This window comes from Brachypodium distachyon, chromosome 1, assembly GCF_000005505.3.
Source record: "Brachypodium distachyon strain Bd21 chromosome 1, Brachypodium_distachyon_v3.0, whole genome shotgun sequence".
NCBI lineage: Eukaryota > Viridiplantae > Streptophyta > Magnoliopsida > Poales > Poaceae > Brachypodium > Brachypodium distachyon.
The window spans coordinates 2,952,462-2,970,274 of NC_016131.3; the positions used below are offsets into that span (position 1 = coordinate 2,952,462).

Consider the following 17,813-nt stretch of genomic DNA (forward strand, 5'->3'; position numbering starts at 1 on the left):
ATCCATTGCACCGGGGCTACGTAAAGGACAATTATGCTCACCGCTACCTCCGTTTCATAATTTTTTATTAAACTTGTCAAAAATAAATATACATATTTTTAAAAAACGTTTAGATACATACCATATTTTGAGGAGAGTTATTGAACGAAGAGAGTACCCTCCGTTCGCGTGCAAAGCTAGCATGCCCCTGCTTGGCTTTGACGTGGCAGAGCAGGACGATTAGGAGTGGACCGCAAAGGCTCTAGTCACTTCTCCGGGGCCCGGGGCGCCCGCGGCGACCGGCGAGCCGTCCCTTTCCGGCCGGATAAGCGCCAAGTCCCTCGCCTCCCGGTTTCCACAAAGTTTATGCGAAAACGAGTCTCAGAGAAAAAAATATAAATAGATAGATTAAAATAAGGGAACGGCAGCCAATCGGTGCGCCGCACCTGCCACGGCCGCTTTCGTACGTGTTCCCCTCTTCGATTTCTTTATTTTCTTTCTTTCTCTGTCGCTGATGGACGGACGGACGGAAGCGGGCAAGGCGGCCAAGGCAACGTGGCCTCGGCGAGCGAGCGCTCTCATCATCTCCGGTCGCCCTCAGCCATCGATCGACGGCTAGGATCCGCCGGTGACTCGATCGGTCGGTCGAGCGAGCGAGCGATCTGGCTGGTAAAAATAATACTCCTAATCAAATATGCAGAGTGGAGCACAGCTAGCGGTGTAAGTGACAGTAACAGAGTGGAGCACGTACGTTAACAGAAGAAAACAATTCTCGCAGTAGAGATGTTGCGATCAGGGAAAGCGACTTGTATTACGTGCCGCCATCGGTTTAACAGCTAACCTTTCTCACTTTTCTTTTGATGAAAATTTTAATTTAAACAACCAGCTAGTAGTACGTAGTGTACCTGCAAAGAGGTAACCTTCTTCTGATGGGACTCGAAGAAAGTTAGGAGTAATAATCTTCTCAAATTCCGCTTTGAGAAGCCTGCAGGCTTGCTTGCCGTGCAGGCAGGACATGATCTTCAGTTCTTCGCTTGGGTTAATTGCTGGCCGTGATTACTTGTTACCACGACAGTTCTCTTTCAGTACATGCTGTTTTGGAGACATATGTCATTGTTGTTTTTTTTTGGAAAGAGCACTGATATAATAGCAGTACCAATCAATCATTCTTGAAGCCAAGCGAATCAAACGTTCGTGCAAAGCGGTAGTACGACTACAATTTTAATCATGTCAGGCAGCTCCATATATCTTTAATTAGACACGGACCAATTATTGTGCCGACATGATATCCATTATCCATCCCCATATATGCTCCGAACCGCTTAAATCTGCTGTTCCAGAGCTAGAAGAAGCTGGAGGCGCGCACACGTAGGATGATTGAGCCCTTCACTTTGCATGGTTACTCAAGTGCTCATGACAGTGGCTTTATTCGGGAGCCGCACCGAGAGGGAAATTAATTAAAGAGGGGAGATGATAGCTAGAGGTGACCAAGAACGAAGATGCAATGTGGCCATATCGAAAGTGCGTGCGTGACTAATCGTGTCATGCCGCTGTCCCTTCGCTAGCTTTGTTGTACCTTTTCTCTTTCTTTCTTTCTTTCCGGAATTTAGCAAGATAAAATTTATCCGATAAACAATGCTCGATAGACACGTACTAAAAGCACCATTAGTTCATTAAGCACTGTACCTGAGACGGCACGACTAATTGAGATTTTCTTTTTTGCGCTGCACGACTAATCGAGATTTTCTTTTTTGCGCTGGACGACTAATCGAGAGATTTGAACGGAGATGTGAGCACAAAGTGCATCTCCCTTTCTCTTATCCCATTTCGACCCCCTTCTTTTTCATTCTGCCATGCATGCATCATTTTTTTCCCCCTCCTTCTCATTTGACGGCATGTATGCTCATGTCCTAATGTCCATCATATGCAACCAAACTTCACAACGTATTTGCGTGACCATACAATCGTTTCGCGACAATCACAATTGTGCTTAAGCCGCCTAGCTAGCCGGTGCTCCATTGCTCTGTCATGCCTTTCTTTTTTCTCGTTTGCTATTGTCGGGAACCAAAAAAATTACACACAACATGTATAGAGATTTTAGTGGCTGTATTATCTTTTTTTTCTTTTTCGGAAAGAAGTATAACCTCAGGCATAGGCTGATATGTTATTAAAAAACCAGACAAAGTCATCTTAACTACTCCGTAGAAAATAAAATAAATAAGCTTGGGTTACCCGCAAAAAAGAAAAGAAAAGAAGCTCCATAGCTGCTCTCTGCCTCTCTCGATACAGTCGCGAGGGAAATCTTATCAAAACACCCATCATCTTCTCGATTTGTTATAGAATCATGCCGAAATAAAACGGTTGTCACTGTGCAATCAGTCGCCACCTCGATGTTTTTTCTAGAACGCCACCTGATGCTTTTGAGATTCAAGGCGAAAGCCAGCGCCAAAGCCTCGCTACCGCGCTGTCGCATCCAAACAGACCGGACCAACAAGCCCGTCCAGTTGGTCCAAGTAAGCCTTATAGTTGGCCCGGGCTTGGCCGCTCTACGCAGGCCTAGCAAGATCTGGTTCAAGTAAGCATTATAGTTGTCCCGGGTTGGGCCGCTCTACCCAGGCTTAGCTAGTGTCGGCCCAAGTAAGCCTTACAAAGCGGGACTCCTGCTAGTAGTTTGCTTACCTCCGTTTCAGTGCCGCTGGCCGTCGAGGGAAAGAGCCTACAGTACCGAGCACGGGATGGGCCAAACGATGGAGCGCCTGCATCTCAGAACTTGGGTTGTGTCAAGCTCTGTTTTTTTTACCGCAGTTGAGTTGCCAAGGCTTCAGTCATTGCACGCACAAAGCACTGCACCTGTGGCCGCCTGTTCCAAAGTTTGACTTGGAGCTCCTTCTATCGCTAGTAGGCTTCTATTTACTGCTCTGCAGTCTGCACCGGCCTACGGCTACGAGCGAGCACTGTTGAACATCTGAATTGAATTCTTCATTATTTCTTTTTAACGACGGTAGAAAACCAGCAGTAAATTCTGTCCTGCTTGTAGAATACGTAAAAACATACTCCGTATAACGTATTGTTTTCTACGTGAAAAACACAGAAATAAACAAGTCGAAGTTATTCTATAAATCCAGTCTTTCGCTCGGCACTTTAACGAAGACCACCGCTCCCTTTTCTTGCCCCCAGAATCCATCGTCAGTTCGTCACTTCCTACTTCCTCGGTGAATCCAAAGAAGAAAAGGCCACCGATCGTCAGTGTGTCCCTCCCGCCACTCCACTGCTTCTTCTTCCACCGCCAACATGCTCCCCGCACGCACAGGCACAGCCGCCGACGCCGACGCGCCCATGCCGGAGGGTGCGACGGCGTTGGACATCCCCTCCGACTCCGCCCGCCCGCCATCCGTCCAGTACTTCATGCACCCGGGCACCCCCGCGGCCGCCACCGCCGGAGCCGGATCAGATCCCCACCATGTACCTAACACTGGTCCGCCGATCGCCGCCCCCCACCCCGGAGCAGCAAACCTTGCTCTCCCAGCGCCACGCCTACGCCTACATCACCCCTACCGATTCCCCGTTCCGCGCCGACCCGGGCCCCTTCGTGCGACGCGTCTTCCGCACCTTAGCCCTCGACCTGCCGCAGCCGCCTCCCTCCTTCGGCGACGTCAAGGTGCGCTTCCGCACCCCCGGACAGCGGGAGGCCGCCATGCGCAGGCAGCCCTTCGTGCTCGACGGCGCCACGGTGAGGCTCGTGCGCGAGGGGGAGTACGATACGCGTTCTCCCGTCGTCTTCACCCGGCGCCTCGTGGCCCTGCGGGAGTACCCCGTGGAGCAGCGCACGGAGAAGAAGATCAGGGACTACTGCTGGATGTTCGGCTCCCTGCGCGAGGTCGACCCGGCCTGCTTCGCGGCGCCCGACCTCGCGCCCGTCCGCGCCGTGCTACAGATCGAGGACGCGCGGCAGATCCCCCGCGAGATCTGGCTCGACTACTCCTATGATTGTAATCCTGCATCTTTTGTAATGGAATGATGGTATTGTGAAGTTTATGTTCGTACTTCGTGTACATATATTGGTAACATATATTGGTTTTGTGCTTTTATACGGCAGGATCAAATGCGTGCGTTTTGGAATTTGTTTGTGTGTATAAGGTAATGGTGGGCACAACTGTATCCTCGACGTCTATGGGAAGAAGCTGTAAAAGATAGAAGGATATACCACAAGAGAACGGAAATACATGGGCGTGTAATTAGCTTTTAGAATCACAAGGCACCTAAATTCGTGCCAGATTAGCATCACTGCTAGAGGCGGTTTCTTGTGATGGCATACCCTTTATTCTCCGATATACACTGTCCATACACTTCATTCCATGCAATATACATTCTCTCTCCGTTTCTAAATACTTCTTTTGTTTACACCGTCCATTCAATTCACGTATCAATTTTCACAGATTTACAATCTACCAAAGTTGCCAAGTCTACCAAAATTGGCAATTCTCGGATGTAAATTCAACAGAAAATGTCATTGGCTGTTCTAAGCTCAAACTAACAACAATCCAGAAACAAGTCCCACGGGGTCAGTGGCCGCCTTTACTAGAAGATGACCTCCATAGTTGCTCTCTCGATATTTGTTTTATTGAAAACTAAGACGGGCATAGTCGCATAGACGAGCCTGAACCGACTTCTCAACTTTCTCAGAGTTATGTCATAACTAACTTGTTGTCATCGTGTATATTGTTTAAGACCAGCAAGTAGGGCGGAAAACAGAGTGAAATCTTTCCGAGTGTTCCGTGCGAAATACAGGATAGACAAGAAATGTGAAAACGGATATAGAATTTTGTGGAACGGAAATGAAAAGAGAATTGTACATGCAAAAACGGAAATGGACGACGCTTATTCGGCGGGACATTAGGGAAACAGAACTTTCCAAAACTTTCCAAAACTGCTGGAATTTTGTGGAGTATAAGACAATCTTGTCAGTCATTGTAATGCCGCAGTCAGTCGCCACGTGGATGCTTTTGAGATCCAAGACGAAGGCTCCGCCTTGCGGTGGATTATCATAATCTCGTTTTCTTCCACCCCGTTTTTCATTATTTTCGTGTTTGACTCTCAACTTTCACTATTTTCGTGTGTACTTTTTTTACGCCAGATTATAAAATAATGTGCAGTTGAACATTGCCAAACTGAGCCCAACTGGCGCTACGGCGAGTTGCTCCATTCAAACTGACCGGACTAGGCCCGGGCCTCCGTGCTGCCCAAGTAAGCCTTGAAAATCGGGTTTTTTTTTTTGTATGTGCCTGCCTGCGGTTCGTGGCTTGCACTACACGACTTTGAGGCTGGAGCACCTGTCTGTTTTTCAGTCTGACGATGGATGATACAATCGCTTGCACTCTTCCTGCTTCCTCCGTTCCAATATATGAGACACGCACACGTCCCAAGATTGTCAATTTAACTATCAAAATATAAATTATATAACATAATAAATATATAAAATTCATACTCCGTTCCAGCACCGCTGACCGTAGAGGCAACGTGCCTTCCGTACTCGATTGGACGTTTGCAGTGGCTTTGCGTTAAGGCGAGACGTGCGGGATGAGCCAAATGACGGAGCGCCTGCGTCTCTGTTTTTATTGCACACGCAGAAAGCACTGCACGGCCTACTGCTGTGGCCTGTGGTCGCCTGCGGGAACTGCTTCCAAAGTTTGACTCGGAGCCCCTCCTACAGTTCTATTGCTAGGCTTCTAGTTCTAGTAAGTACTGCTCTGAACCGGCACTACCGAATATCTGAATTGAATCCAATATTTTTCTTTTTCTTTTGAATGAGGGTAGAAAACCAGCAGTGTAAAATCTGTCCTGCTTCCAGGACACCTTCTTTTAAAAGAAATTTTGGAGGATAATTTGTTTTGATGTAGGAATCAACGAGAATCTCGTAGCCTTTGAACACATGGTGGCTAAATTTGATGATGATTCTTGTATAAATAGCACAATATCAGTCTTTGCCCAGGCTTTGAATTTACGATGGCTCAGCCACTGAGAAGAAACGTGTCACCGAGGTATTCTTTACGTTACAATTTGGAGTGGCATTTTGGACCATTAGACCGCGTAATTTGCCAAAAAAAATAATATATATATCCAAAATACTCCCTTCGACCCAGGGAGTACTACTCATTGTCTCTATGTGTAAGATGTTCTAATTGTCCATAATTTAAGAAGTGATTAAGTATGATGATTAAAAATCTTATACTAAAGGATTCAAACGAGATCTTGCATGTAACGCGTTGAATTCTCATATCTTCTAAGATTAAATCTGACACGAAACTGAACTACAAAAAATAAAAAAATAACTAGAGTTAAGAAATCTCATTGTGTCTTTACTTGTATCAGCATTTAGAAATCCCATTGCGTCTTTACTACTCTAGTAGTCAGATGCGACTGGTCAGCTTGTAACCAAGTTCCGGGGCCTATCCAGTCTTTCTCCATTCTCCTGCCGCGTGGCCCCGTGCCTTTAAAAAAGACCACCGGTCCCTTCTCCACCTCAACTCCATTGCTTCCTTCATTGTCACGATGCTGCCCGCAAGCGCCGCCGCCGCCATGCCGGAGGGTGCCACGGCGTTGGAGATCCCCACCGACCGCCCGTCCTTCTACAAATCCCACCAGCCCTTCGGCGTCCCCGCGGCCGCCACCGCCGTCCGCCTGCCCACCCCGCCGCCGCCATCGCACCACCAGCCCCAGCTCCCGCTCACCGTGTACATGCCCGCTCCCACCCCGGAACAAACCTTCTTCGCGGACAGCCACGCGTACGCGTACATCACCCCTGCCGACGCCCCCCTGCCGCGCGGACCCGTTCCCCTTCCTCCGCCGCGTCTTCCGCACCCTGCTGGCTGCTAATAACCTCGACCTTCCGGCGACCTTCCACGATCTCCTGCACCCGATGCACGGCGCCGACGCGACGGTGCGCTTCCGCACGCCGGAGGACCGGGAGGCGGCCGTGCGCCGGCAGCCGTTCGAGCTCGACGGCGCCACGGTGGAGCTGGCCCGCGAGGGGGAGACCCCCGACAGCGCCCAGAGCCCCACTGACTACGTCGTCCACGTCGCGCTTCACGGCTACCCCGCCGAGCAGCGCACGCCGGAGGAGATCACCGCCAACTGCCGCAGGTTACTTCGGGTTCCTCTGCGAGATCGACCCGTCCCGCTTCGCGGCGCCCGACCTCGCCACCGTCCACGTCGTGCTCCGGCTCCAGCACCCTCGGGAGATCCCCCGCCAGCTCCGGATCGAGTACGATGACGGCTCCACCAGCGTCGTCGGCGTCGAGATCGTCCGGGTTTGGCACCGCTCCTTCTCCTACGACGCCGGTGGACAGTACGTGCGTCTCTTCCAGCAGCCACAGGCTGCGGCGGCTTCATGCATCAGTGCAAGTAGTACTGCGTTTACCTAGCTAGGTACTCTTAGTAAGATCTAAATTAGAGCCGCATGGAGCCGGCTTCTTCTCAGTAATGAATGGTTAGTTCTCCGTCGCTACTACTGCTAAGCTCCTCTTCTAGTAGATGCAAGTTTGTTGAAGCTTCTAGATCGATGTCGATGGTGCGTGGTTTGGGGATGGTGATGCTTGTTTAGTGTAGCCTGTTTTGGGCGCCTGATTCGTGGTGGAAGAGCTACCTAAGGTTGTAAGCATATCTTTTGTAATGGAATGGATGTGTGTTAATGAAATCAATTCCTGTTCGTACTTCCGTGTACAATGGGACCTTTTGGTTTGTACTTTTGTATGACAGGCTGGATCAAATGCGTCATGCGTGCATTTTTGTGTAGATCAGATAACGGTGGACATATCGGTATAATCGACGTCTTGCGAAGACGCTGTATACCCTGGAAGAATACCACAAGAGAGCGGAAATATATGGGTCTTCAGAATCACCCGCAAAAAAAAAAACCCCGCAAAAAAAATAGCTTCAGAATCAAGGCGCCTAAAATGGTACAGGTTAGCATGTCCCTGTAATGGCCACGATTATATGGACAATTGACTGGAGAGCGGATGAAGGAGCCGCTCAAGCATACTTGATCCACCGCGGCCGGCGGGATCGGCGTTTGGTGCTGGCTCTACGCTGACCCGCCGCCATGGGCTGTGCTGCCTCCAAGAACGACGTCTCGGTCACGCCGCCGGTCGACTCAATCTGCGCCGTGGAGTCGTGGACAGGAGCCTGCCGCGCGCGCTGGAGTCGGAGTCAGCTACCGGGGTGGTCTCTGTCTCCGCCTCTTCCCTGTGCAGCTCGGCGAGGTTGGCCATCCAGTCATCCAGCGGAGGGCGTGAGCCGCGGCGGCGTGTCCGGTTCTTCTGCCGCATCTGGTTCGTATACCTTTTTTTTTTCCGGGTAGCATCTTGTTCGTATTTGTATACAATCGAAGATCGATTGATCGATCGATTGGAATCCGTCCAATAATAACTACCATGTGGGCCTCGATGGAAAAAATGGTTTAAAAAAAAAGAAAATGGTATTTTCTCAAATGTTCCAAAGAAATATGTGGCATTTTGTCTAACACAAGGAAATATGTGTGAGGCAAAGTTCAAAGAAAGGTGTGGCATTTTGTCAAGTTTATCTGCAACACACGGATGCCCACGGGCTTTATTATAGAGAAAAGTCTATTTTCAACCCTGAGCTTGTAGACAAAGTCTGAATCAGATCTTAACCTTTGACCAGGATTAGATAGGACAGGGGCTGAAAAACCGGGATTAGAAGATTATGATTTGATTCAGAAAAGTTCTACAAGTTCAGAGTTTAAAATGGACTTTTCTCTAATTTGATCGATGCGCTTTGATGAGGACATCCACCCCACAGATACAACCGCGGCATTACAAGGACCGATTACTCGTGCGCGTGCGCGCCAACTCAATTATCAGGTACTTTCGTTTCTTTGTACCATGTGCAATCTAAATGAGAATGTGGTGCTGCCTAAATCAGATGCTCTTGTGTTGATTAGGAATGAAGGACCGAGCCGTGACACAAGGAATGTGAGCGAGTCAAACTTCGAGGATGACGGCATGCGCGCGAAAGGAAACGGTGCAGCAATTACCATGAGAATACGAGAAGTTGCAGCCACTTAAAGTCATGGGAAGAAAAGAGATGCTTGGGCTGCCACTTGCACTTCTAATGGGCGCAAAGCCATGTAACAGCCCAGGCCATCTTAGAATCTGAAACCCTAACTCTCTTCCACGTCCCACCCTCTATATAAGTGCAGCCAGCACCCCCTTTGGCTGGTTGGTTTTTGTTTAGATAAGTTAGCCATTGTTGCAACTTCAAGCTTCACCACTAGTGTCGGCTAGACCTACTGGAAGAACCGCTATCGGAACCCCACCTTGTCACTCGTCTCCTTGAGACTGTTGTACTTCATTTTTAATTTTAATTTCAGATTGCCTTATCTCGATTCTTGCTTGTTCTCAATTGCTAGGAAGGATTGGATCTTTGTGTTCAGGTTGACGTCGCCTTCGGTTCTGTCAATAACCATAAGGAATTGATGTAGCGATTGCTAAGGCGCACCGTCTGGTGTCCGGTGTAGTCTACGTCTACTTCTGTCCCAAATCGTAGTTATCCATCTCACCTAAAGATCGAGCCACCCCAGCAGCCAAGGGGCGCATCACGCTTTGACTTGTGTTGCATCGCCATCCGGCTTGATTGGGCTCAACATGGAATTAACACGATTCCACAGCCGCATATCACGGGAGTTAGTACTACGTTTCTTCGTCGTCCCGCACCGGTAATACGACCTAGCTAGGGCCTAGGGGTAGGGGCATGCGCCGTCGTAGATCTTCTGTCTAGCTAGCTCCGTCGACATCACAGTAGCTACGTCTCGTAACGCAATGTTGGCATGGCGGTCGTTTCTCCGTGGATCCAGCCCGCTGGCCTCCTGACCACGTTCCGTGCCGGGTACGACGAGGCCGGCGAGCTCACGGCCACGGACCGGAGGACTGCTCGCTACAAAGTGCCGAGTTACAAGCTGAAGCTGGGCTTTGAAGCCCAGGCGTTCTGGATATAACGCTCGCGCGGTTGATTCCTGCGAGTTGTTGCGGTTTCAGTGTCACGATTCTAGCCGTTGCCTTTAGTTTTCAGCTGCGAATTTTAGTTGCGAGATCTTGAACCAAACTTATGATCGATGGGGGATGAGGTTGTGAACTTATTGATTTTGGTAAGTCATCTCCAGTCAATTGTCCATACTATAATCGTGGCCATTATACGGACGTTGCTAATCTCTGGCACCAATTTACACCAATTTAGGTGGTGCCTTGTGATTCTAATTATGGCCATATATTTGGTATCTTTCCATCTTTTACAGATTCTTCCCATAGACGCCTTGATTCTGAAGCTAAGCATGCCCGTCTACTCCATTTCCGTTCCCTCTCGTGGGTATCCTTCCAGCGTTTACAGGCAGCTTTCTCCCCATAGATCCACGCCGAGGATACAGATATATGTCCACCATTTATCTTATGATACACAAAAAAATCCCAAAATGCACGCATTTGATCCTATGATAAAAAAAAGTACAAACCAAATGTTCCCAATGTACACGAAGTAGGAACAGGAACAGGAACTTCATAACACACACATCCATTCCATTACCAAAGATGTTGGATTACAACCTTGGGTAGCTTCCACCACAGATCAAGCGCCCAAAAGAAGCTACACTAATCAAGCATCACAATCCCCACAGCACGCATCACCGACATCGATCTAGAATCTTCAACCAACACACCGACTAGAACTGGAGCTTAGCAGTAGTAACTAGGGAGAACAAATCATACATTAGTGACAACAAGCCGGCTACATGCGGCTCTAATTTAGAACTTACCTAGGACGCAATACTCCCTTGGTTCAACAAAAGATGTACTCCGTGTCAAGTTCGTCAAAATTTGCATGTATTAGACATATGTAGATGCATTTTAAATTTAGTCCAAATTCGCAGCTGTCGGGCTCGGACGACATCCGGCGCAGGAACGCCTCCCGGTCCTCCCGCGTGCGGAAGCTCAGCGTCTCGCGGGCGCCGTGCCGGGGGCTTAGGATAAGCTCGAAGGGGAACGGAATGTCGGCAGGGGGGATGTAGGCGTCCGCGTGGCCCGCCGCGGAGAAGGTTTGCTCCGGCGGGGTAGGGGGCATGTACGGTGATGCTATCTGGCCGGACGGGCGGGTGCGATGGCGGCGGGGTGACGATGCGGACAGCGGTTGCGGCCGCGGGGACGCTGCAGGGCCTGAAGGATTTGTAGAAGGCCGGGCGGTCGGAGGGGATCTCCAACGCCGTGGCGCCCTCCGGCATCGCGGGCAGCATCTTGACGATGAATTGAAGGAAGAAATGGAGTTGAAGCGGAAGGAAGGACACGCGGATGCGGATGATGCTTGGAGCAAGAGAAGAGAAGGGGGCGGTGGTGCGGCACGGCCCACGGCAGGAGAAAAGGCTGGTCGAGTCTTGCAGTCTAGCGAAGAAGGGTTTGCACTGTCCGCAAGCTGACCAGTCTACTGCCTGGCTCCCAGTCCCATACCTACAGCGTGCTGCTACGGTATAAAAAAGAGAAAAGAATCCTGAACTTACTAATTAATCCTGGCGATTAACCCCCTGACCCGAGACTACCCATTTGGTATCGAACGCGGTGCGACATGGGCTGCGACCTGCGGTGCACGGGAATCCCAACCCCAACCGTGAGCCTCACACCTGCCCCCGAGCAAACCCAAGCCGACGCGCGGCTCCTCCGGTCGGCGCGAACCCGGGGCCCTTCCTCCTACACGTCTTCCACACCCAGCTTGCATGCTAGCTTTCGACCGACCTGCAACACAACTTCGAGATCCTTCGCGCCCAGGCACGGTGACATGACGGCGACGTGCCTTTATTTTTTTTCACAACTTTATTACGATTAATCATGCTACAAAACACTAGTACCTAGCTAATGGTGCAAGAGGGTCACATTATACTCCACGACGGCATCCCCGGTGCTAACATCGAACTTATGCGTCCGGAGCAACGCATACCCGCGGGCCATCCGGAACGCGCCGCGCCCGCCAACAATGGAGAGCTCGATGCCATCCTTCCGCGTGACGGGGTTCCGGGAGAACACGGAGAAGGAGCTGTTCTTGTAGTCCGCGAGCGCGAAGTCGGTGCCCATGACGAGCGACGGCTCGGCCTTCCCCGTCGAGAAGTAGAGCCCCTGCGCGCTCCCGACCACCTTGGACGTCCTCTCGGGCCCTTCCGTGAGCACGTCGTCGGTGACGAAGACGGAGCTGAACGGCGCCGGGTTGCCGGGCTTCGGGTTCGCGTTGGCGCCGTGCGCGACGAGCACGTCGCCGGGGTCTTTGCCGCTGAGGGTGTCGTGGAGGTAGAAGTGGAGCTTTGTCACCTTCTTGGAGCCCAGCAGGGAATCGCTGGCGTTGGCGTTGCGTTGGAAGGAGACGAGGGCGAGAAGGAGGAGGCCGAGCACGGATGAAGTTCTCATCGTGTGTTTTCTTAGTTTTGAACTGAACTTTCTTTTCTAGTTTGTCTTGGTGGGTGAAACCGCGAAAGTGGGACGAAGGGAGATCTACCCTTGGGTTGATACTTATAGGCAGAACTTGAGATGAAACGCCTGTGCTCTGGAATATGTTTAGGAAAATGGTTAATTTTGGACATATCTGGCTCCACGGTGGGACGTCTATGGAAAGAAAACAGTATGATCCAATTGTGAAATACTGGCAGCATATAATGAGTTCTTAATTAAGACGTGTAAATTAGTTTCAAATTATAAGCATCCATTTAATGATCATAAGTATGGAACCAAAATTTTCTTTTGGTCTCACTGTTTATACGACAAAAATAATTATCCCCAAGTCACCTTTAAAGATCATCCTATGTATGATATGTATGTCCGAGAGGATATATCCGAAAAAACGGCCAAAATGGTGACCGGCCAAATATGGTCCCCAAAAGATGTTCGTGGAGTGGGACCATGAAATTAGAAAATCGGTCGATAATCCAAAAACATGGGCGAACTTTGATATTTTTTTTGACCAAGCAAAAATGGAATAAAACAGGGTATCAAAGGTCGCAACTTCAGAAAATCAGTCGAAAACTAACAAAACATAAGCTATACCACATGAAAATAACCATAACGATGGTTTTTTAAAACTATACTCCCTCCGTTTCTAGATGTAAGATGTCAAGTCATGTCTTTGTCATAAGTAAAATTTCTCAAACTTTGACCAAATCTATACCTATCTAAAAATACGGACCGTTCCCTTCACCACGCGTTTTCGTCGTTTGGCAAGCCCTTCGCCCGCGACCCTCGTCAACCTGCACGCACGACAAAAAAATGCCGCCCCTCTCCCTCCTTCCCCTCCTCTCACATCTCCGACTCCCTCTCACCTTGATGCCTCCTCCCTCCCGGTCTACCACCCCATCTCCCGATTGACGGCGACTGGGGACGGCCCGCGATGGAGGCTAGGGACTCGCGGAGCCAGGGGACTGCGGGCGGCGGAGGCCGGGGACTGCGGGGCGGCGGAGCCATGGGACTGCGTGCGGCGGAGGCTGCGGACGGCGGGGTGGCGACGGTGTCAGGGGACTGCGGGCGGCGACGGACTGCAGGAAGTGGCGGCTGAGGAACGGTGCTCTGCTTCTTCCAAAAAAAAGAGGTAAGGGTGATTATGATATTGTTTCATGCCCTTCAAATTTGTACGATTGAGTTGAGTAGCTGACATTCTAGTATACATCAATCTACTTCTTTCCTATGCAGGTTCCTTCTCATGGCTGTTCGTGAAATTAATTGGGATCAGGTTTCCAGTATGCCCTTTAAATTGATTTTGTTTGTGCAATGAAGATATGCAACGGCTCGATCAGGTTTAATTTCCATGTTTGGCTGATTGAAAATGCTTCCATTGGTATTGCTTCGTCCAAATAGAAATTCTTTGCTTTGGCCCTGTTTGTTTGGGATTAAAACTGATTTCTGACTTTTGACTTATAAGCCACAAAAGCACCAAATTAGGTGCTTTCGGCTTTGGCTTTTGACATTTGACTTGATATTGTTAGATGATGGTATAAGCAAAAAGCCAAAGTCAAAAACAACTATTTAGGTATTTTTGTGACTTATAAGCCAAAAGTCAAAAAGCAATTTTAAGCCCAACCACACAGGGCCTTTGTCTAGAGAACTACTGATTTATGGTACTGCATAAAAGGCACTATAATTGTTGCGACCTTTTCTGGATTCCTCGTCTGCTGGAAAAAGGCATCGAAGTTCAGTCATCATCACAAATTCATGCAAAATAATATAATTCATGGAGAGGTTTCATATGGCATGACTTCATTCTACTTATTCTCAGGGGTTGCATCTTTTTGACAATATAGTTTTTTCTTCAAAAAATTTACAGTATAGCAGAAAAACCATCAGTGTTTATGTGTTTTATGGCTACAATAGCAATTTTTTTTGTCTTTTGTTCTTTCTGTTAGTATGATATATATGTTACAATTGTCGAACTCTGCAGGTGTCTGGAAAGCCCCTCAAGTTTGTCGGACGAGGGAGAACGTGTTGAGAATCTTGAGCCTTTCTATCCAGATCGTATGGCCCAGCTTATCTTGGGAATGGGAGATGTACTTTCCTTTGTTGAGCAAGCACAACAAGTGGTAAGTAGCTTCTTATGAAAAGTCCTCGTGTCTTTCATTTAACAGTAATGTGATATTTATATGATGAAACTGGTGCAAGTAGATGCGTCAAGAAGAAGCCGAGGAACTACAGAACAAGATTATGAGTGCAAAATTTAACTTCAATGATTTCTTGTAGCAAACAAAAGCCATATCACAATTAAATGGGTTCATTCAGTCGTAAAATTGGCATGATTCCGGGCATGAACAATGTGGATATGTATTCTGGATCTAATTTAATTCATTGCCTTGATTGCAGCTCTATTTTTCCTTTTTTACTTTCTTGCTATCATGTGCATGCTGTGTGTTTGTGCTGAGAGCTCAGAGATGGTGATTGATTGAGCATTGTTTGTCCTCCGTTGTACATGGCCAATCACACAAAGTTGGTTATATGGGCTGCTGTTGTTGTTGAGTCCAGAAAAAGGAAAAGAAGAGCAAGAAGTTATGCGCCAATTGACCAGCGGGATAGGATGAGAATTGATTATTTGAACAAATTTTGGAGAGATGCACAACTTGTAAGAATATGCTCAGGTTGAATAGAGCACCCTTCTATCGGTTTTGCAGACTTTTGAGATATAGAGGTTTGCTTGAAGACACTATATATCTGTGTTGTGCAGTAGCTATGTTTCTTAACACTATTGGGCATAAATTAAGAGTAGGTCATAAATTAATCTAGGAAAAGCTTGTGTCTCCAATGCATTAATATGAAATAATATGTGGTGTATTTAAAAGGCCGTGGCAACGAACAGACGAGGATCGAGGAAGGAAGAGGTGATGTCATGCGTCGTTGACACTTCGTGCCATATTTTGTGATATTTTGTGCTACTCTCTCTGACCCACATCATTAGTCTCAAATTTATCAAAATATGGATGCATTCACGTTTGCGTCTAGATACATGTAACATTTCGACAAGTAATATGTGTCGTAGAGAGTATATCATTTTATTTTGTTGTCTCGTTGCAATGCACGGGCATTTCAGCTAGTTTATATAAAAACTTGCAACATTTACGACTTCAAATTAGTTGTGTTAAATCTATCATGATATATGATTTCATAGTATAGTTATTTGATATCAGTTTTTCTATTGTGAAGTCTGTGTGCTGTTTACATAGAGATCAGCCGACTTGTTTGACCGTCAGATCTTAGTCATACGATGTCACGTGTGAGAGAAGAGAGTTGAATGGCCCTAAGATCTTTGTCCAACAACTCAACTGAGATTTAAGCCATTTTTGTTTAAAAATCAGGTGACGGAAAATAGCCACACCCATTTGATATTAGACATATTATAGATGTTGATACTTTGTACTATAAGGTTGTTCAAATTTTAGTACTCCTCCGATCCATATTAGTTGTCTCAAATTTGTTCAAACATGAATGCATATTTCTCTAAAAAACATATAGATACATGTAATATTTCGACAACTAACATATATGGATCACTTAGAACAAAAGTAAAACTCTGTTACATTTTAAAAAGAAAAAGAGTAGTATATGCAAAAGAAGTTCCTAAACTCGAGTCTTCAATAAAAGGAAGCGCCTGTTACAAACATCCTGGTAGAGTTTGTTGCAAAGTTTTCACGGGCAAATGTTTGTTCAGCAAAGCCAAGTCACGGTGCTGAAAGTCAACATGCAGAGACTTCCGAGTTTGTTGCAAAGTTTTCACGGGCAAATGTTTGATCCAACGGGCCATTTTCCCGCGTCCTGACTTCCGAGGCGCTTCTTTCTCCCAAAACCCCTCGCCGCCTTCAACCCGCCATTAACACGCCCCACCAACCTCCTTCTCTCTCGTCTCCTACCTTGAGTAGCCGCGGCTGCCCCGCGCCCTTAAAAGACCACCACTCGTCTCTCTCCCTTCCACCCCAACGCACATCGGAGACTCCATATTCACTAGCACCTCACCACTGATTTCTCCCCATCCTGAAGCTGCTAGCCGTGCTGAGCCGATGGCGGCCCCGGGCGTGACGACGTGGGAGATCCCTTCCGACTCCGACCGCCCGGCCTTCGTCGAGAGCTTCAAGTCGGCCCGGGTCCCCGCGGCGGCGACCGCGGTGCGCGTGGCCACGCCGCCGTCGGAGATGCGCACATCCCGGCCGCTCTCCGCCACCGTCTACCTCCCGCCCCCGGCTCCGGAGATGGTCTACTTCGCCAAGCGCCACGCGTACGCCTACATCACCCCGGCCGACTCCCCGTTCCGCGCGGCGCCGGGGCCCTTCGTGCGCCGCGTCTTCCGCACCCTGGCGCTCGACCTGCCGCAGACCTTCGAGATCCTCCGCCGCTCCTGCCACGGCGACGCCGCGCTCCGGTTCCGCACGCCCGACGACCGCGAGGCGGCCATGCGCCGGCAGCCGTTCGCGCTCGACGGCGCCACGGTGAGGCTGGTCCGCGAGGGGGAGACCCCCGACGTGACCCGGACCGCCATGGACTGCCTCGCGCTCCGCGACTACCCCGCGGAGCAGCGGCGCGCGAGGCAGGACGTCGAGGAGAACTGCTGCGCGTTCGGCTTCGTCCTCGAGGTCGACCCGGCCTGCTTCGTGGCGGCGGCGCCCGACCTCGCCGCCGTCCGCGTCGTGCTGCAGCTCGAGCACCCTCGGGAGATCCCGCGGGAGCTCCGGATCAGGTACGCCGATGGCTCTCGCAGCGTCGTCCCCGTTGAGATTTTGAGGGTTTGGGACCGCTCTGAGTCCCTCGACGCCAATGGAGAGCACGTGCCTGTCTTCCAGCCCGGCTGAGTCGGGTTGATGTGGAGGATTTGTTGATGCTCCGTTGGTTGTGGTGGCTGCTGACTGGCAGCACGTAGTAGAAATGAAGAACTCCGTGTGTTAAGTTCTAATAACAGCCCGTAGTCTCAGTAGTAGGAGTAGTAATTGCAGTAATATTTAGTCCATAGCTACTGGTAATGCCGACTATGTCAGTGTGTGTTGTTGAAGGCTTGGAGCCGATCTTTAGATGATGACGATCGGTACTTTGCGGAAGCTGATGCTTGCCTGGTATTGTAATCCGTAGCTTGTTTGGCGACTTAATTTTCTGTGATGTGCAAGCCACCTAAAATTTTCTGTGACCTGCAAGTTGGAAGCAATTTTTAGTTGCACAAACGATCAATCTCTATTTCACTTCAGCTCAAAAAAAAAAATCTCTATTTCACGAATTTCTCTCCGATTTCACTCGTCTCACATCTGAAATAAAATTCAAAATCTTAGCGAATCTGAA

The 17,813-nt window shown here is 49.0% G+C and overlaps 1 protein-coding gene and 1 long non-coding RNA gene across 2 annotated transcripts; one reads left to right on the forward strand and one right to left on the reverse strand.

The window, feature by feature from the left end:
- Positions 1 to 6,500: 6,500 nt before the first annotated feature.
- On the forward strand, positions 6,501 to 9,380 carry LOC112271765. The gene is made up of 2 exons (XR_002965130.1): positions 6,501 to 8,306; positions 8,659 to 9,380. It is a non-coding gene; the product is annotated as an uncharacterized LOC112271765 (long non-coding RNA).
- Positions 9,381 to 11,885: 2,505 nt separating this feature from the next.
- LOC100845024 (dirigent protein 15) lies at positions 11,886 to 12,555 on the reverse strand. Its single transcript, XM_003559210.3, has one exon. It carries the CDS (start codon positions 12,429 to 12,431, stop codon positions 11,886 to 11,888), a length of 546 nt encoding a protein of 181 aa, XP_003559258.1. The 5' UTR covers positions 12,432 to 12,555.
- Positions 12,556 to 17,813: the final 5,258 nt, after the last annotated feature.

Coding starts and splice junctions, on each gene's coding strand:
- LOC100845024 (XM_003559210.3), bottom strand. CDS start 12,431: ATGAGAACTTCATCCGTGCTCGGCCTCCTCCTTCTCGCCCTCGTCTCC.